The sequence below is a fragment of the Herpailurus yagouaroundi genome, unplaced genomic scaffold (genome assembly GCF_014898765.1).
Source record: "Herpailurus yagouaroundi ecotype Mexico unplaced genomic scaffold, PumYag 162, whole genome shotgun sequence".
Classification (NCBI taxonomy): domain Eukaryota; kingdom Metazoa; phylum Chordata; class Mammalia; order Carnivora; family Felidae; genus Herpailurus; species Herpailurus yagouaroundi.
This window is the reverse complement of record NW_024412403.1, coordinates 56744091-56765184: the sequence shown is the minus strand read 5'-3', so window position 1 is coordinate 56765184 and position 21094 is coordinate 56744091. Positions and strand designations below refer to the sequence as shown.

Here is a 21094-nt window from a genome sequence, read left to right as displayed (position 1 = left end):
CTGAGAGCACACAGAATATGGTCTCATCTCTTCTTATCCTGTCCCCTCCACTTAAGTACATTGTCCTCCCTCTTACCATCATGACTATTGAGCCCTTAGGGCTTCTGTCACCAGGTCGTGGGAGAATGTACTTATCATATGTTAACAGTAGGAGCTGGATTAACTTGGAGAAATTAGCTAAAATGTTGGAGAAACACATTCTGTTTTTGTATTCATTTTTAGTGTGACCATTGCAGGTTTAAAAACTTTGCTACCACTTGAGACACCTTAGGTTTAATGTGGCTTGGAAATGTAGCTTGAAGACTTATATAATAGACTTCTCTTTTACTAGATGTAGTAAAACTGATCCTATCTGGTTTGAGGTGAAGGGGTCTTCCAATTATATGGGGGCTTATTATCATCTTGAGATCTAGGCCATTTGTATTACCCAGGCTTCTCTTCTGCTCCCTCTTTCCCATTTATTTGCTGATTGAAACATCCACCAAGGAGTGGTATATAAAGACAGACCATGAGGGGTTTATAGACTTATCCTTCAGGTATTATTCATTCATTCAACAACTATTTTAGTGGGTACTTCATACGTTCTAGGCACTTTTCAAAATCTATTTTAAGCACATTTCATAAACATTGTTCCCAGTACTAGAGTTACAAAGCTATATCAACCATTTTATTAATGTTTTTTTAAAATTTTTTAAAATTTATTTACTTTTGAGGGAAAGAGAGACAGAGTGTGAGCAGGGGAGGGACAGAGAGAGAAAGGGATACAGAGTCCGAAGCAGGCTCCAGGCTCTGAGCTGTCAGCTGTCATGGGGCTCGAAATCACGCACTGTGAGATCATGACCTGAGCTGAAGTCAGACGCTTAACCGACTGAGCCACTCAGGCGCCCCTCAACCATTGTTTCTTGTGTGGGAGAAGACAACTTCAGGGGAAGTTTCCAGTGAGATGAGTTGCAGTTTTCCATGAAGACAAATTTAATTGCGGGAGAAGAAAAATTCCAGGAAAGGAAAGAGCATGTCTAAAGATCATGAGGCTTGAGTGGAGAGGATGCATTAATCAGTCACATTTGAGGCTATCACAATAGCATACTGTACTGGCCTTCTCTAAAAATTCTCTGTATTATTGATGTTTAATAATTTCTATTGGTTATCACTATAGACAAATCAGAGTAATTGAAAGATATGCCATTAATACAAATGTATACAGTCTAGCAGTTTAAAGATGTCAATCTGTTTTATGATATGGTGTTGGAATCACAGACTTCTTGATGAAGCTTTGAGGTAATGCATGCCAAGGCATTTTCCTCATTATACACTGAATAATTGATAGTTGACAATATGTGACATTTATTGAACATCTGCAATTCACTAGCTAGTTTACAGAGCACAGAATCACCAAGGGATCCTGCCCAATCAGCTCACTATCAAAACTCAGTCTGTCACTTGCAAAGTCTTCCATGCTTCACTAAACTAAAAGCAAAGAAAGCATTTCTAGGGACTCACTGCAGAAGTGAGTGGGGCCGTATTTTCTCTACAGGTAGCTCTGTGGGCATTATTATTAGTTTCACAGGGAAGCAGTCTTTTCCCATGGTTCTGGTAATCTCAAAAGATAAATTTGATGACCTAGTATAGATTTGAAGTAGCCTGTTCTATCATGATCATGATGCTTTCATGATGCTTTTTCTGCTATAACCTACAGTTGAGCTCTCAGCAGTGTGACTTTCTCAGGCTCAAAATCTAAGTGCATGTGTTTTAGTCTGGTACATATAAAAACAACATTGGTGTAGCATTAAGAGATTTAAAGTATTGCTCGAAATTCCTGCTTCCTTGGGGAAAAAGGAGGGGACTTAAGATAAAGGAGAGGAATATGGAAAATAAAAATGAAATACCATGGGTATGTAGGGGGACTAGGGAGAGTAAACTGAGAATTTTGTGTTCTGGGTTGGATGTGGCAAGAGAGTCAAAAGAGGCTGGATAAGAATGGCAGAAATGGCATCCCATTAATTGTTTTTGGGTTGCTGTGTTAGTTTGCTAGGGCCGCCAGAGCAAATACCACAGGTTGGGTGGCTTAAACAATAAACATTTCCCACTGTCCTGGAGACTAGAAATCCAAGAGAGGGTGTTGGCAGTTTTGGTTTCCCGAGGCCTCTCTTTTGGGTGGTTTACTGCTGTCCTTCTGCTGCCTCTTCACAAGGACATCCCTCGGTGCATGCATACATTCCCCGTATCTCTGTATGTCCTAATTCCTCTTCTTATAAATACAGTAGTCAGCTCAGATGAGAGCACTAACAGTTGCATTTGAACTTAATTATCCCTTCAAAGACCATATCTTCAAATTCAGTCGCATTCTGAAGTATGGGTGTGTGTGTGTGTGTGTGTGTGTGTGTGTGTGTGTGTGAAGGGGAGGGCTGTTAAAGATTCAACATGTGAATTTGGGAGGGACACAATTCAGCCACTAACAAGTAGCAAAGAGAAAAACCCTTCAAATGTGTGTAGTTCTGCTTCTTGTAATCCTTGTTTCTGCTTAAGGAATAGGAGTGTTTGGAAGGTCAGTAGAAGATATCCGAGGGAGGAAAAGAGGCTCCATGAGGATTTATCAGCTGGTGATGTCTTTCCTTGGGGAGACTGCCTTTCTCTCCTGGATGGAGGAACGTTCTGAGCAAGACAAGGACCGCTCCTCTATATTCCCTCTCTCCATCTCCACTGAGCCAGTTTCCATCCTGGGAAATTCCAATATTGTTAAATGATTTGCATCTCTGGCTCATGTATTGAGGCCAATGTAAAATGTTAGTTCTCCTTCCTACTGACAGTGACCAACAAATTGATGGATTCTTTTTTTTTTTCTCATGGAAGGAAGATCTATCAGGGCAGGTATGTGTGGGCAAGAGTGACTTGGCAGAAGGGAGCTTGACAGGAGGACTTCTATACTGCAGCAACATTGGTTTCATTTTTAGGAGTCTATTCAGATAGAATTCACAAATTTCTCATGAGCCCAAAAACTAGATTATTTGGTTTATTCCAGGTTACATAGTAGACATTGAATGTATTATTATGGTCTTTTTTTCTTTGTTATCCATTTTCTCAAGGAAACCTGAGACTATTATCCTTTGAAACTAGAAAATCAAGCTTAGTGCATGTTTTCAAGGCTCTTGAAATTCTGATTATTCTCATACAGAGGGTTCTTATGAGGAATAGACATTTAACTTAAAAAAAAATTTTTTTTAACGTTTATTTATTTTTGAGACAGAGAGAGACAGAGCATGAACGGGGGAGGGTCAGAGAGAGGGAGACACAGAATCCGAAACAGGTTCCAGGCTCTGAGCTGTCAGCACAGAGCCCGACGTGGGGCTCAAACTCACGGACTGCGAGATCATGACCTGAGCTGAAGTCGGCTGCTCAACCGACTGAGCCACCCAGGCGCCCCGACATTTAACTTTTAATAGAGGTGTAATGGTTCCTGAATCTAGGCCTCTTTTGATGCCCCTGTCCTCTTTATGTTAGAGAAATGCTATATTCTCCACAATCACCATCAGACTTTCTGCTCAGGATGGATACTCTTTGGGTTATTCTAGATGAGCATTTATCTATTTATTTATTTATTTATTTATTTATATTTTTATTTTAATGTTTATTTATTTTTGAGAGAGGGACAGAGTGTAAGTGGGGGAGCGGCAGGACAGAGGAAGACACAGAATCCGAAGCAGGCTCCAGGCTCTGAGCTGTCAGCATAGAGCCCAACGCGGGACTTGAACTCGTGAACTGTGAGATCATGACCTGAGCCGAAGTCGGACCCCAACCAACTGAGCCACCCAGCGCCCCTCTAGATGAGAATTTAATGCTAGAAAGAAGAGAACTTTAGGTGGGGGCAAGAATGGAGGGGTAGTCCTAAAAAGGAAGATGAGAAAAAGAAGAGACTACAAACCCAGAAACAATAAGCAGCATTAGGATTCAGCCCAAGATAATTAAACAAAGATATTTCATGTTCTGATTGAGATATAGTTACAAAGATGAGACCATGATAGAGATTGGGGGTACGTTTCTGTACCAGGAGAAGGTGAAACACAAAAGAAACGGTAGATATATGACCAACTATATAGTATTCTATCATGCACCCAGTTCTCTTGAAAAATAGTTCTGAACTCCTAAATTGATAAAATAATGGGAAGAAAATTAGTAAATCCAGTCAGGTCTAATGAGCCTGGTTGCCTGAACTCCTTAGCATATGATGACATGCCCCTTTCTAGGGAAAAGTCCTGCTAGTGGGACGTTGATAATAATAATTATGAATATTAGTTTTTCATCCCCTCTGGTATTTATGGGGAATTTTATTTAGAAGAGTTAGATACAGGAGGAAAGGAGACGTCACTATGGAGTGGTGATATCCACTCTAAATACCACTGTTCAGTGGTGAGAGGCTACGTAGTTATGGGGGTCCCTTAAAAGATGGAGTGATTAGCTTTGTCAGGAAATGATGTTCTGAATAAGGCAACAACCAAATTTACCAATTCAGTGGCTACTGGTCACAGGGTAGAGAGTGCTTCTTCTAGGAATGGAGAGGGACAAGTGGGAGAATGAAGGAGGAAGAGATTGCCCTCAAAAGAAAGACTGAGAGAAATGTGTTACAGAAACTAATACAAAGTCAGGAGGCTACTGTGGAAAAGACTCAGGCTCTAAAGGAACAATTCACCTCCAACCTCCCTGTGCCACACCAAAACTGAATGATTTGGTTGAAAAAGGTATGGAATCTGGAAGCCTGAGTGATGTGGATTCTCAATCCCCATATGCACATTTTACATCAAAGCCTGTTGGCATTTTTTTGTTGATTAGTTGTTTTCCAACAGCATTACACATTATCACTCACCAGACCCAGGAGGATACTCCATCGTTTACCACACCACCAGGATAAGGTCTAAGAGCAAGCCGTCTACTCTGGACACTGTTCAGTCCCCATCCAAGGTAGAAACATATAGCAAATGCCTCTGTGCCAGAAGAGCAGGATAACATCAGTGTTTCAACATGGAACCTTGCAAGTAGTTTCTTCTCCCTTCAGCTCACAGTAATTTTCCACCACACCCTATTATTTCTTCCAGCAGGATTCATGAAATGAAAGTCTTTATGCCTTATTGAAGAAATTTCAGGCTACGAATAAAAAGAAGGTGGAGCGTTGAGCCGATGGTGGAAGATCCCTGACATCACATCACAGGCTCATTTCTTTTACATGTTGGATTTTTTTATTCCTTTATTGTTATATTGCATTTATGGTGCAATGAAGATAATTCACACTCAGCAATAAAATGAAACCAAAAACTATTTTAAAACTGTTGTGTGGCTTTGGTTATAGACAAAACCGTGCCTGCTCTAAAAAAATTTTTTTGCAAGATTCTTGGAGCTTACCTCAAATAATAGACTTGTGGCAATTTGATATAGGAGGGGTATGGTAATAGTAAAAAAAAAAGAATATATATATATATATATATATATATATATATATATAATATATGGAACCTGGGTGGCTCAGTGTGTTGAGTGTCCAACTTTGGCTCAGATCATGATCTCATGATTGGTGAGTTTGAGCCCCACATTGGGCTAGCTGATGTCAGCCTGTCAGCACAGAGCCCTCTTCAAATCCTCTGTTCCCCTCCTTCTGCTCCTCCCCTGCTTGCGTTCTCCATATATCTATATCTATATCTATATCTATATCTATATCTATATCTATATATCTCCCAATATATATACATATATATGTAGTCAGCAAATTTTACATTAGAAACAAAAGTTTATTTGAGTGTCTAAAACATATCAGGCATCCTCTCAATGTTGTTGTGTTATGATATAAGGGAAAGACAATGCAATTATGTGCAAGAAAGATCCCTAGACTGAAAATTGAAAATTGTCAGAGAATATCTAGGACAATCTGTTCCATTTCAAAGGTCTGCAGTTTGAGTTAGCTAAGTAATTTTAAGAGGTTGTTTTTTTTCCCCCAGAGGAGGAAAAATGTGCTTACCTCTTTCTTTGAATTGCCAGTTATTCATTGCACGTCTGTAAGTACTATGAGCAAAGGTCAAGGTATGAGCCTTCCTTACATGTGTGAGGTTTTTTCCACCTTTGAACTTTTAAAAAGGCTTTTATTACGGAGTGCCCTGAAGATCAAAGTGTCTTGTTTCATTACTTTGCATTCTAATAACGTGCTAAACTGGGCTATTTGCAATGGTTTTTAAAGGGGTTTTGTTGAAAGAAAATGGAACCAGCATGAGAGGAATCTGGATGCATTATCTTCCTTTCATTTTCTATGAATGAATCGCAGAAAATACAAATACAGAAAACGCTGTCTGGTCTTCTCAGGTCAAGGCTGGCGTATAATAATTTTCGGCAGCCTATTGAGTGGATATATAGCTTCAAATCAGAAATTAGGTATTAGTATCTAAATGCAATTTTTGTACAGAAAGTTTTCTTTGCAGATTTTTGTCTTCTGGTCAGTCTTGACAATATTAACTTATATCCACAAAACGTACACTTCCCATTACGGTTACCTATGTGTGTATCTTTCTTTCCTGGTACCTCTAACTGGCTTCTTCTGTTCCCATGGGTTCCTCAGCCTCTGATTTCAGAGGCATGCAATACTCAATAAGTTCACTAATATTTTCCATAACACAAAACTATATTTTATTGGAAAATGACAACCTGTTGGTAGCTAACTCCACCGAAGACAGAAAAACCGTGTGTGTGTGTGTGTGTGTGTGTGTGTGTGTGTGTGTGTGTGTGTTTATTTTTTTTAGGGAAACCACATATTTATTTAAAGCATATTAACAGTTCTCTGCTAGGATATGCTAAATCTTTTTATTTTATTTTATTAAACTTTTTTTTAATGTTTATTTATTTTTGAGAGAGAGAGACAGAGAAAGACAGAGAGCAAGCAGGGGAGGGGCAGAGAGAGAGAGAAGGTGAGAGAGGATCCTAAGCAGGTTCTGTGGTGTCAGCCTGATGACCATGAGATCATGACCTGAGCTAAAATCATGAGTTGGAGGCTTAACCCACTGAGCCACTAAGGGCCCCTAATTCTACATCTTAACGTGACAACAATGAACTCACTGTCTTCTGCCTTCCAGACTGGTCATTTTTTTGTGACTTGCCCATACTATTAATGGCAATGTCATTTCTCCAGGACTTCAAGCTTAAACGCATGGAGCAACTTTTGCTCTCTCTTTCTTTTCTACCTCCCTCAGACCCTTGAAGAACTAAATGAAGCCACCCCACACTTGTATTTCCCCCATGCTTTTACTATTACCTGTTGATTCCATTTAGAAATACCTACTCCCAAGTTTTCCTAATCAAGACTTTTTATGTGCACCTTTCTCTCCATTGGCACCACTCCAGTCCTCATCTCCATTGTCTCCTCTCCACTTTACTGCAAGTCTTCTGAAGATGACCTTTCCTGCCAAGTAAGCCAGCAGATCATCCAGTGTATCTCTTTCCCCTTAACAGCAAGACTCCTCTGCTCAAGAATCTATTCCTCACTTTCTATTGCAATGCTATTCCAACTGCACTCCCTGCTTCTGGTCTTGAACCCCCCTAGTCTAGTATTCACATGCATCCAGAGTGATCTTTATGAAGCATGAATTTATTCATGGGCTTCCATTTAAGACCTAACCCTGGCTTCCCACTCCTTATGGGATACATTCCAAATTCTTCAGCATAGCATTCAGGGATTTGCCTGCCTAAACTTGCACCCCCACCCCTCTGCCCCACTTTGCTTGCCACACTCTAGACACGATGAGCTACTTAACTTAATGTCCACGCAGGTTCAACTCAGCACTCCACCTAGAATGTCAGTCCTGACTCTGTCCACCTGGCAAATGTAGCCTCATCTTTCAAGTGTCATCGCTTCTTTGGGATCTTTCCTAACCCACCTCTCCGGAGCCTGACTTCTCTCAAAGCACTGTAGCACCTTAATGCACTGATTGGTGCTTTTAAGTCCATTAAGGTGGTAGAAACTGTATATTGTCTCTCGTTGTCTCCATGTGCCTTCTCTCCTCACTCTCTAGTTAGAGACGTTGGAAAACTAGACACCACACTGAGACACCTTAGCAGCCCAGGCTCTGGGTATGAAAAACGTTGCTTTCCTTTGCTTTGCTGCTACCGTGCAGGCCATGGGGTGTGAGTGCACAGAGGCGGTGGCCAACTCAGCATTCCTGCACATGGAAGCCGTCCTTGTGGTGATTGGGGGCAGTTGTGGTGGCAGTGCTGTCATCAGACTGATGCCCTCTCCTCCGCAGCTTCAGGGTGGGAGCCGGAATTCAATTGTCGGTGGCAGGCCCCTGATTTTGGCCCTTGTGTCTCTTCCAGAGGTTTTATACCTACTCATTTTCCCATGTTATATTCCTCTGGGTCTGACATACCTGGAATGGTCTCTGTTTCCTGCATTGAAACCTGATACTGTGGGCCTGTATTAAACTGTAACCCCTTGAAGGCAGAATATGCTTACATTCTTGGAACCCACCGCAGAGCTGGCTCTCACCAAACAGATGTCTGATGCACTGGATGAGCTAATAATGGCCCGAAATCATGTGTCACACCAAGCATTTAAACCTCAGCTGACACTCTTCTTTGGTGCTCTCCTTCCTTATCTGGCCAACCTTGTCGCTTCCTGAACTGTAGCCTGATGATTTCAGTTATTATATTCCGTACACCTATGTATGTCTTGCCCCTTTCCCGTCTCTGTGTTCTGATGGCTGTGTCTGTCTAGAGTGTCTTCCTTCCTATCAGCTCACGTTTACCATCCCCGGCAGGAAAAGACTTATAAATCACAGCGCATAATGAACAATTCTCTGCTGATGCTCAATGATGGAAAGAAAGTATGTTTCTGGGGCTTTCTGGTATTACTTTTTGTCTCTTGGTTAGGAACAGTTTTGTTTACTAAGTAAAAGGAAAACCAATTACAATTACTTAAATTAATAAAGATTAATGTTAAGTTTCGTTTCACCAGGAAATCTGAAGATGAATGACTGCTGGCTTTGGGACAGCTTTATGTATTCTCTTAACTTTTCCCTCAAGGAAGCAAATGACACCCCACATCCAGGCATTGTGCTTGTATTTAAGACAGAGATGAGGAAGACAGGAAACGGAGCCAGCCCTGCCTCTGCCTTTTATCAGGAGAGCAAAAGCCTTCCTAGAGCCACTAAGCCGACTTCTGCTTCTGTCTCAGTTATGAGGACTTGGTCAAATGGCCACCCCTTGCTACAGAAGAGTCTGGGAAAGCAAGTTTTCAGTTTTAAAAGTGGAAAGAGGTAGGGCGTCTGGGTGGCTCAGTCGGTTAAACGTCCGACTTCCGCTCAAGTCACGATCGCATGGGTTGTGAGTTCGAGCTTGGTGTCGGGCTGTGTGCTGACGGCTCAGACCCTGGAGCCTGCTTCGGATTCCATGTCTCCCTTCCTCTGACCCTCCCCCACTCATGCTCTGTCTCTCAAAGATGAATAAACGTTAAAAATAATTTTAGAATAAGGTGGGAAGAGGAAAGTTGGGGAAATGGCTAATGAGTTATCCAACCCAAGATGACTACTATATTTTCTAACTCATATGTAACCATCATTATTTTGGGGGCAAGTTGTTGGTCTCATACCTTCAACAGTTTCCAGAGATGCTTACCACAGTGTCGCGCACATGGAGTATAAAGACTGTCAGTTAGATGGGTAACTGAAAATCAATGTAATGAAAACCCTACCATTGTCTAACATGGAGTTGACTGAGATGAAAATATACCAGCCAGGTTCAGAATTGCACAAAAGCAAGAAAATAAGTAAGTAGGGAGTGAGTTCCTTTCAGAGATATTTCACTATTATCCATAGAGGGTCACTGGCATCTTTCAACATTATTACCTCAATAGTATTTGCCTTCTGTATTTATTATAATATGTCAATGTCACTTCTTAATTATAATTCTTAGAAATTGCATACCATTGTGCATGGTTGGTAGGTATAAGCATCTTATTTTTATGTTTATAAATTGTCACGTTTGTGAAGAGTAATAAGATGTTGATTCATACAAAGTTATTTAAATGAAAGGGGGAGAGTGTAGTTTGAAAGATTTGAGCCATTGTTTGTGACTAGCAAATGAATGTTGTAATGCTGAAATGTCTACTTAGGAAGAGCTGAAGAGTCTCTTATCCCAAATTGACTCTTCTTAAATGAATTCTTTTTTAGGGGCGCCTGGGTGGCGCAGTCGGTTAAGCGTCCGACTTCAGCCAGGTCACGATCTCGCGGTCCGTGAGTTCGAGCCCCGCGTCAGGCTCTGAGCTGATGGCTCGGAGCCTGGAGCCTGTTTCCGATTCTGTGTCTCCCTCTCTCTCTGCCCCTCCCCCGTTCATGCTCTGTCTCTCTCTGTCCCAAAAATAAATAAACGTTGAAAAAAAAATTTTAAATGAATTGTTTTTTAAAGTTTTTTTTTTTTTGAGAGAAAGGGAGAGAGAGAGAGAGAGAGAGAGAGAGAGAGCAAGGGAGAGGCAGAGAGAGGGAGAGAAAATTTCCAGCAGGCTCCACACTGTCAGTGCAGAGTCCGATGTGGGGTTTGAACTCATGAACTCTGAGATTATGACCTGAGCCAAAACCAAGAGTCAGATGCTCAACCAACTGAGCAACCCAGGAGCCCCATTAAAAAAAAATTTTTTTTTAATCTTTATTTTTGAGAGAGAGGGAGACAGAGCACGAGCACGGGAGGAACAGAAGGAGACACAGAATCTGAAGCAGGTTCCAGGCTGTGAGCTGTCAGTACAGAGCCCGACGCGGGGCTCCAACCCACAAACTGTGAGATCATGACCTGAGCCGAAGTCGGACGCTAAACCACTGAGCCACCCAGGTGCCCCACCCCATTTTTAAAAAAATGTATTTTGACTCTCCTTAAAATCAGGATCAATCATAAGATGAGTAGATGATGTTCTCATTTTTAAATGTCCCCTCCCTATTATTTCTCCAGTGTTTTTGTATCATAAACTACAGTAATGTTAAAATGAATCTTGAGGCAGGGTCCAGGGAGGTGGCTAAGACAAAGAATCCTGAAGGTATACTTTGAAAAGGAACAAGATTTACCTTTCAGACCAGAGCGTGGCTAAGTGGGGTTGACATGGGGAAGGGGAAAGACTTTTGGGGGTTGTGTGCAATGACTCTCAGGCTTCTGTTTTAGCGTAGCTAATGGAGCCTCCTGAGCGCCTGTTATCCAGGCCAACCAGTACCGTCTGGTGCTTTGAGGCTGGCCACTTAATGCAGGAGGGCTCCGCTCAGATTATTAGAAGACCTGCTTCTATGATAATCACGCTCTTCCCCCGTGTAGAAATTAGATATTACAGCGTTTACTAATTACAGGCGAGTGGCCCTGGTGCCCTCCCAATGGTAGATTGCTTTGAGATGGCAGCCGGAAATTGAGGTAGTAAAATAAATCCAGAAGAGGCTTGTCAAGCTTTTCTTGCCCATAAAATCAAAATAAATATCATATTTCTGAAGTTCTATGGAAGGAAAAATTGGAAAGATAGCTCAAGTTGCTTAGTAAAGAGAATTTTGCGATCAAAACACCACCACATCAGCCACTGTTAAAACAAAAATGCAATCAGGAAAATTACTTGAAATGTTTATGTTTACTTCCAGTTTTCAAATTAAAGTAGAGCATCATGTTCCTTTGGGTTGTCATTCAACTTCTCTCTTCCTCTCCTGATTCCTATAAATGTAGTAGCAGATAAACTACTTTTTTTTAGAAGTAAAATGACTATCTCAAAACTGACAATTTTTTTTTTCTGAGAGCCTCATTGCTTGCATGATGCCCAGAAATCACAAACACATCTAGTTCAAGATTTTTATTCAGTAGACACTCATTTTTAATTTAAATTTTTTTTAAGTTTATTTGTTTATTTTGAGAGAGACAGAGACAATGTGAGTTGGGGAGGGACAGAGAGAGAGAGAGAATCCCAAGCTGGCCCCACACTGTCAGTGCAGAGCCTGATGCAGGGCTCTCACTCATGATCTGTGAGATCATGACCTGAGCTGAAACCCAGAGTTGGACACTCAACTGACTGAGCCACCCAAGCACCCAAGCATTTATTAAACAATTTTTTAATGTTTTTATTTTTATTTTTGAGAGACAGAACATGAACAAGAGGGAAGGGGCAGAGAGAGAGGGAGAACACAATCTGAAGCAGCCTCCAGGCTCCAAGCTGTCAGCACAGACCCTGACAAGGGGTTTGAACCCCCGAAACATGAGATGATGACCTGAGCCAAAGTTGGATGTGTAACTGACTGAGCCACCCAGGTGCCCTTTGGTGTCCTCATTTTTTTTTTATGCTTATTTATTTTTGAGAGAGAGAGACAGAGCATGAACAGGGGAGGGGCAGAGAGAGAGGGAGACATAGAATACCAAGCAGGCTCCAGGCTCTGAGCTGTCAGCACAGAGCCCAATGCGGGGCTTGAACTCACAAACTGTGAGATCATGACCTGAGCTGAAGTCAGATTCTTAACAGACTGAGCCTGGGTGACCTCATTTCTGATTTTAAAACTATCATGTAAAATCTTTGCTGAGTGTTATTGAACTACCTTAGTCTGTAAGTCCTATAGCCCTAGGTTGAATGAGTTTGAACACTTTTTAGAGGTAACTAGGTCAACTAATTTCTCATCACCACCAGGACCTTTCCATGCAGCCTCTTGGACAACTCCTGTTTCACCTTACGTTTTAGTGACTTGGCATTCAGTGCTTTGTGAGCGACAGCAGTTGCAAAGCTGGTGTTCACGGTCCTTCCTTACATTTACCCTCAACCTCCCTTTTCCCTGAACCTGTACCTGCCCAGTTCTGTCTTTTGGAACAGAACAGAATGTGTATTTCTTGAGCTGGGCCAGCATAGCAAATAGTTGACTGATGGCTGGCAGGTGAAAAAGTTTCCCCTGGAACACAAGCCTAACATTACAGTGAAGTCCAAATTCTGTTCTGACTGCCTTTAGTTCCTCCTTCCTTTTTCTTTCTGGCTGATCTCTTTTCTTCTTTCTTCTCTTCAATCGGAGAAAACATTATCAACCCAAGAAACACAGGAAGTCAGTGCTGGGCTTAGAACACAAAATGCCTTAAGAGACTGTTGAGAACTGAGAGCAAACTGAGGGTTGATGGGGGGTGGGAGGGAGGAGAGGGTGGGTGATGGGTATTGAGGAGGGCACCTTTTGGGATGAGCACTGGGTGTTGTATGGAAACCAATTTGACAATAAATTTCATATAAAAAAAAAAAAAGAACACAAAATGCCTTCATCTCTGGTGCTGTGTAATAAACTATGCAAGTGAAGGAAAACTACCTACTTTCCTTCCCTGTACTCCCGACCTCCTGACTCAGATTCTTCATGTTCTTTGTGTGTGTGTGTGTGCGTGCATGCAATCATTTCTGATCAAATTCTGATCCGAACCTTGGGCTCCATTTACCATATGGGGAATGATAGGAACAACTGTGCAGGAAGGTTAAATAAATCTCAGCGTGGATAGGGGAGCCTAGCAAAGATGCCTCATGCTTAAAGTGTGGATCCAAGACCAGGAACAAAGACTTTTCTTGCCGGACAGCGCAGGGTGAGCTTCGCCCTCCGACCAGCAGGGGGAGCGCGTGCTTGCAGAACTGGTGCTTGTCTGTGGCCTTGAGCGTGGGCGTTGGCGCGGACGAAGGCGTGGGGGAGGGCTTGAGCCAACAGCTGAGGGTCGGGGGTCCCTGTCTCCAAAGGCCGCGCGGGACGCGTTGGAGGACATGGGCGACAAGTATGCTACTCTCCAGCGGGCCCAGCTGCATCTGGATTTCATCCACGCCAACTCGTGAGTGCGCAGTGGAGCCTGAACAAGGGAGGGTCCCCATATAGTGAAGAATTTGGTCCTTCTAGCGAAATACCCAATTTGGAAAAAAAAAAAAAAAAAAAAAGAACTTGGGTATCTGCTTTATGGAGATATCATTTATTTAAACTTGTTTGCATAAAAATAAAAAGGTGGTAACGGTACATATTCTGAGCTAGACTAAAACTTTTTTTAATTTTTTAATTATTTTTTTATTTTGAGAGACAGCGAGTGCGTGCATGCACAGGGGAGGGGCAGAAAGAGAAAGAATACCAAGCAAGCTCCGTGCTGTCAGCACAGAGACCTGAGGCTGTATCTCACCAACTGTGAGATCATGACCTGAGTCGAAATCAGGAGTCCGGGGCTTAACCCACTGAGCCACCCAGGACCCCCTAGATTATAAATCTTTTTGTTGTTCTAAAATAACACCAAGTGGTAAGAAGGCCCAGCATTTAAGCAAGTATTTAATTGTGGGTTAGCAGAACCACAGTCCTACCAACCTGGCCTATCTCTTCTGAATTCTCTGCCCAGCACACTGACATTTTAAAGATTAAAGTTGCTCTCCAGAGAGGAATTTGTATTTATTGATTCCAGCCTCTGTGGCCTGAGTCCTTCCAAAAATGTAACCTCTCCCAGGATGGAATCCTCACATTCTAGTTATTGCTTAGAGCACCCTGCTTCTCTGTCGGGCCCAGATGCCTTTCTGGTACTCATCGGGTGTTATTTCACATACTCAAGATTGCAGAGGCAGATGACAGAGGTTTTCTGTTCCATCATTTCTAACCCAGCACAGCGTAGCAGTGACTGCTGTGTGATTCATAGTGGTAGGTCAGTTTTGGGGAATCTTATAGTAATTTTGGATTTACCAAAAGTACCATCTGATGCAAGTGATGTACCAGGTTTGAAACCACAGAAATGGAAGTGTAAAGAATGCCAGGCAAGGATAGCCTAGCTGCTTGGGACAAACATGTAATTTAAAAAAAAAAAAAAAAAAAAAGTAAAACAGGGAAATTTTTGGCAGGTGTTTAGTTTTGTTTGTGTGTGTGTGTATGTTTAAATCTCCCTGGAGAAGAATTGCAAGTTGGAAAGGATGGAACACCTAGTTAAAAGTTAACTGAAGCAGAAGATGAATGACAAAATAGCAATTTTTAGTTTAAGAAAAATGCTGGAAGGACTGTGAATTTTATCTTGAGAAATTTCCTCAGCTTCAGTTTTGTGTAGTTACCCCAGCTGTTCCCCAGCCCCCTCCTCCCACAGTGGTTTCCCCTGGCCTGTATCCCATTATCAGCTGGTGGTCAGATAACTTAATAACAAAAGTGACAGCAGCAGGAAGCAACAATAACAAAATTAGATACAAATTGGCATCTCCTCAGCTTCTCCAGGTAGATTTTCCTTTGAGAATTCTCTCAGTAAAAACAGGATTGATTTTTAAAAAATTCTCTTTTGCTTCTCTCCCGTGGTCCATTCAACTTGAAGTCCTCTTCTCGCTATCACTAATTATGTCTCAGATTCATTCCTTCCTCTGGACTGCCATTCCTTTAGTTCCAAACAGCCACCATCTCCCCTGTGAGTTACTCCACACAGCCTCTAAATTGGGTTCTCTGCTTCCCATTCTTGCTCCCTGATGGTCCATTTACCTGAGAGCTCCCAGAGTGAGATTTTTTTTTAAGTTTATTTATTTATTTTAGAGAGAGAGAATCCCAAGCAGGCCCCATGCTCAGTGGGGAACCCGACATGGGGCTCAAACCCATGAACTGTGATATCATGACCTGAGCTGAAACCCAGAGTCAGATGCTTAACCAACTGAGCCACCCAGGCACCCCCACTCCCCAAAAGTGATATTTTTAAAAAGTAAACCAGCTATGTCATGTCACTCTTCTTAAAACATGACAGTGGTTTCCAGTTACATGTAGGCTAAGTACAAGCTCCTGACCATGGGGTAGGTAGCACGGCATGACCCTGCTGTCTTGTGTCTCAGCATGATTTCCCTTTTTTACCATAGCCAGAGCATACTGGCCTTGGCTCCTTTCTGCTTCAGTGTCTTTTTGCAACTGCTTCTCTTGCTGGAGTGTTTCCACTCTGTCTCTGCACGGGACTGGCTTCTCCTCATCCTTCAGGGCTCAATTTAAATGTCTTCTACAAAGAGAGGCTCTCCTTGATCACCATGTCCTCTTCCCCATCACCCTTCCTTTATAACATCTAACCAAGATTTGCCATATCATCTTTGTGTGTTTGTTTACTTGTGTATTTCCTATATCCTCCCACTAGTTTGAGCCCCATGAGGGTGAAGACCATGTCTGACCACATTGGCATATGGCAGGCAGTCTGTAAAAATCTCTTCAGTGAAATAGTCCAGAAACTTCTACAGAATTTCTTTGTCAGAATGACTGCAGTTACTTTCCTGAAGTATTATTTATATGTTGCATTTTTGTGTATTGAACCCTGTGTTTTAAATTCACTAGAAAGGTTTGCAGTTCCAAATGCTGCTTTTGGAAAGCATATAACCTATACTTCTCATTTGCTCTGTTTTAGATTTTTATACACTGAATTTCTTTTGAGTGAAGGACATCTTTTTGCAGCAATAGTATTTAGTAGTGTTTTTTTTTTTAATTATAAACTTGAAAGCTGACTCAAGTCAAGAGACCCCATATCAGCATGTATTTAAAGTTTAAAATTTCCAAAAAAGGGATATGTGCATGTGTGGGTGTGTGTATTTTAAGTTTATTTATTTATTTTGAGAGGGAGAGAGAGGGAAGGGCAGTGAGAAGAGAGAGAGAATCCTAAGCAGGCCTCGCACTGTCAGCACAGAGCCTGACTTGGGGCTTGAACTCATGAACCTAAGATCATGACCTGAGCTGAAGTCAAGAGTAGGATGCTTAACTGACTGAGCCACCCAGGCACCCCTATAGATATATTTTAAAATAAATTTTCAGCTAATGTCTTATGGCCTGAGGTATTTGGAATCACTGAGACACTGTAGATGATTTTTCTTCCTGTACAAATGAGCAGATGTGTTTTGATAAATGGGTCTCTCTTGTTTCTGCTACCTGTTTACTAAACATAAAAAGAAAACTGCAGACTGGATCTTCCCTTAATTCTGTGATAAAGTTGCTGATTGAAATATCCACATCAGGAAATGAAAAGCAAGTGTGGGACCCTGAAGGCAGCCTGATTTCACCCACAGATGAACATTCAGCCTTCAAAGCATAAATAGAGATACGTGTCTAATGTGTTTTGTTACCCAGGACTTGGCAGGAGGGGATATAGCAGAGTGACCACAGGTAATTCAGAGGAGAAAAGGGCCTACTGAAAAAATATGCATAGATTGTATCTATCTATCTATCTATTTATGTGTCTATCTATCTATCTATCTATCTATCGACTAATGGGGCAAACAGGGGTCCCCTGCCAGTCTCTGTACATGCTGATGGAGTCTTAAGGCCTTTCAGTGTGCCAGGATTTTGATCAAGATTTTTCAGAAATAATTTTATCTTAAATAAGACAATTTTAATGACAAGTTCTCAAAAAAAACCAAACAAACCACGCTTGAATATTGTTTATAAAGCAATTTTAAAACATGTAAATTTGCCATAATTACAGAAAGCTGCTTGAAGTCTTTGTTTTATTAGGAACAGATGGGCTACTTTGGCAATTGTGTTCTTAGGCTCGGCTTTGTAATGGACCACATCTACTTCAGAATCTTGACCATGCTAAGAAAGTTGTTTCTGAAATAACTCCTTAATAGATTATCTGTCCTGAGCTGGAGGACATTTGTCTGCAAGTACCTCGAAGCTTTTAACACTGATTACAGAGTTGGTTTAACTTTTGGTTTTCCCTCTTTCTTCTTCAGCACCACGCACAGTTTCCTTTTTGGAGCGCTGGCTGAATTGCTGGACAATGCAAGGTAAGGCTCGTCCATGAACTACCCCTATGTAGTAGGAGGTTATTGGCAAGGAAAAATTGACTTCAGACCCAAGGGAGTGAGAGAAATGTGATCAATAAGGCAATTCTCAGAGCAGCGTCTATAAACTTGCAGCCCTCTTAGCAAGTCTAGCCTGCCTTGTGTTTGTTTGCCTCATAGTGGGAGTTTGCACCGTAGTTCTAAGGAAAAGGAGGAAGAGAAGGGATTGTTTGTAAAGTTTAAGAAACAGGAGGTGCCACATAAAAAAATCTGGATCCCTTGCCTACCCCCCCTCCTTTTTTTTTTAAGTAGCAGCCTCGAGGTTGCTCAGGGGTCTAAGGGGCTTGGCATGTGCTCTCTTGGGACCAGGCTGTGCCTTCATCCTTGCCATTCTCCGTGGTCCCCATGGCCAACCTGAAGTCCTTCTGCAGCAGACACTTGACTTTGCCAGGGCTGCTCAGATGCTAGAAATTAATATCAAATGAAGCTGTTTACTGGACTTAGTCAAGATGTTTAGTTTTCTCATGAAGAGGGTCTTTATAAAGTCCCTGAGAAATTATTCTATATCATTTAAGACTTTGGTGGTTTCCTGTGATTGTCAAAATGAAAACTAGAGGATATCAAAACAGTGTTGTGGACAGCAAGAAAAAATGTGAAGAGATGGTTTGGGGCCTCTTCCTTTTTTTTTTTTCCCAGCAGTAAAAAATGGATCAAATATGTATTAATGTAGATACACATGTACACATATGTTGAGACATATGTGTATGCTTTGACATGAATAATTCTTTTTTGTTTGTTTAACTTTTAAATTTTACTGAAATCTAAGTTAGATACCATTTCTTCCTGATACAACAGCTGATCAGAGAGAAAGTACCTGGGCTAAAGTACAAAGCTTATTATGAAATATCTTAATATGCTGTAGAGGTAAATGATTTTTCTGTGCCTTACCCCATGGCATTTCGCTGTGAAGAAACTGTTTCTTGGGGCGCCTGGGTGGCTCAGTTGGTGAGCATCTGACTCTTGATTTTGGCTCACGTCACGATCCCAGGTTTGTGGGATCCAGCCCCACATAGGGCAGAGCCCTACTTTCTGCTGTGAGCGTGGAGCCTACTTGAGACCCTCTTTCCCTCTGCCCTTCCTCACCCTTTCAAGTTAAAAAAAAAAAGAAAAAAAAAGTGTTTCTTTGAAAACTTCCATTTCAGTGCAGTGGCATTTATGGAGGACCTATTGTGTATATGGTATTTTGTATAATGTACAGTTATGGAATGGAGATAATAACACTTTTGTGTCATGTGGCTGTGGTAAGGATTATGTGAGAAGGCTTAAAAGTACTTCATTCAGTGCTTATTTGACACACAGAAAATGCTCAAGAAATGGCAGTGATAGTTCCAGAATTTCTATAAAGGAGGAGCTTAAAAGCAGCAATTGGCTAGAGGAAGGAGCTAAGGGCCCCACTTTGAAGGCTTTGAACAAGTCAGCCTAGCAATTCAGATTTATTTGGCGTAGTTTTGGGTTGGGACTGATGGAAGTGTTGGAAGAGACTCAGATTTTCCGATTAGAATCCCGGTGGCTGTTATTATTCTGAGCTTCCCTTCCCTCAACACATCCACTGCTGCATCAGCTAAGGCCACTTTCCTCATCGTCTTTCTCCTTTCTCTCACACCCCTCACAGTAAAACCAGGATCTTTTGGCTCTTGCTCTTTTTCTTTTACAATTTCCACTTAAAAAATAATTTAAAAAAATACACAAATAATATCTGTGAGTTGTAGAAAACTGGAAGAACAAGAAAAAAAAAAAGGGAGTCGTCAGTAATCTTGTCACATGGTGGGGCAGGGGGCGTCAGCATCCTTCTTTGGATCGTAAATATTTTCCCCTTTGCAGGCCATATGTTCTCTGTTGAAACTACTCAACTCTGCCATTGTGGTGTGAAGGCAGCTATAAGCAATATATAAATGAATGGGCATGATAGTGTTCCAATAAAACTTTATTTATAAAAACAGTTGGTGGGCCACATTTGGCTGTTGGACCATAATTTGCCAACCTCGGATCTAGAGAAAACCACCGTTTTGATTTTTTCCTTACAAATATGGATGTGTTTATCATATATGTTCTTTAAAAACATGTGATCATCAGCTCAGGTCTCGATCTCTGAGTTCAAACCCCGCATTGGGGTCCATACTGAGCATGAAGCCTACTTAAAAAAACAAAAACATATGATCGTACAGTACATATTACTTAGTATTTTGCTTTTTTCTTTTCATTTTTTGGGCACTAAAATATATCATGAAAATCTTTCTGCAATTTATGGATTATTTTCCAACTAATTTTTTTAAAATAATATCCATTTTTGTTGAGCGTTTTGTGTAGTTATACCACTAAATTCCATCTCTTCTTTTAAAATTTCTGAGTTTCAGGTTTTGTAATATTCTCAAATTATGAATGATCATAGGTCTTGGTATATAAAGGTAGAGCAAAACATTTTAGTAATTGTTTTGAAGCAATTTAAGTGGATTTCTCTATTGTTTGGTACCTGACAATAGGTTACACCTCACATGAGGTGTAATTTTTTTAAAACATAATTTCATATTGAGGCAATGATATTTTTATATTGTTTCCAGAGATGCAGGGGCCACAAGACTTGATGTGTTTTCAGGTAAGCATATTTGTTTTCTCCTCTCCCCCTTTTTTAATTCTAATGGAAAAGCCTGTAGTGATTTTGCTTTTATTTCATGAAATCAAAGCACATTTTATAGATTTTTAATGTAACTTAAGTGCTTTCTGAGTGCAGTGACCCTATGGGGAGCCAGGTTGAGAGCAGTATGCTCTGCGAGTAGAACTGTTCACTTGTTAGGGGACCCATTTACAAAATTAGATCTTCCAGGGTTTTGTGAAAGCTTCAGAGTGATTTGGAGCCGTCAGTTTGTCTGCTGCAAGAAAACAGTTTTATTTTAAAAAGCACATTAACTTAATGGCTATTCGTAATTAAGTATACCTCATTCTTGACTTATCACAGTTTTAAAATGTGTAAGTGAATGCGAAGTATGAATGTTTGAGGGCTGTGAAATTCAAACCAGGTGTGTTTTCTTCACTGACTTCATTTTTAGTCACCAAATGTTGATTGTCCTTGCTAGTTCATTTCATTAGAATACGATGCAAATGAGATCCTGTTCTGTATTTGATACTACCCAGATAAATGTCTGTAGTGTTAAAACTGGTCTCCAACCCCGATTCTGCTAGCTCTCCTATAAACGTTGGCTCTTGGTCACAGACGAGAGGATATGATCTGTGATGTCAATCTGTGTCCATACTTAAAAAACAACTCAGGGTGCCTGGGTGGCTCAGTTGTTAAGCATCTGACTTTGGCTC

General features: G+C 41.2%; 1 protein-coding gene across 1 annotated transcript in view; it reads left to right on the top strand.

Moving 5' to 3' along the window:
* The first annotated feature begins 13704 nt into the window (after positions 1-13704).
* MORC1 (MORC family CW-type zinc finger 1) overlaps positions 13705-21094 on the top strand; it is a 164016-nt gene continuing 156626 nt past the window's right edge. Inside the window, exons 1-3 of the mRNA XM_040484442.1 lie at positions 13705-13812; positions 17678-17731; positions 20347-20381. Of these exons, the coding sequence (XP_040340376.1) occupies positions 13748-13812; positions 17678-17731; positions 20347-20381 (154 nt within the window). The 5' untranslated portion in view covers positions 13705-13747. The remainder of the gene's footprint in view (positions 13813-17677; positions 17732-20346; positions 20382-21094) is intronic.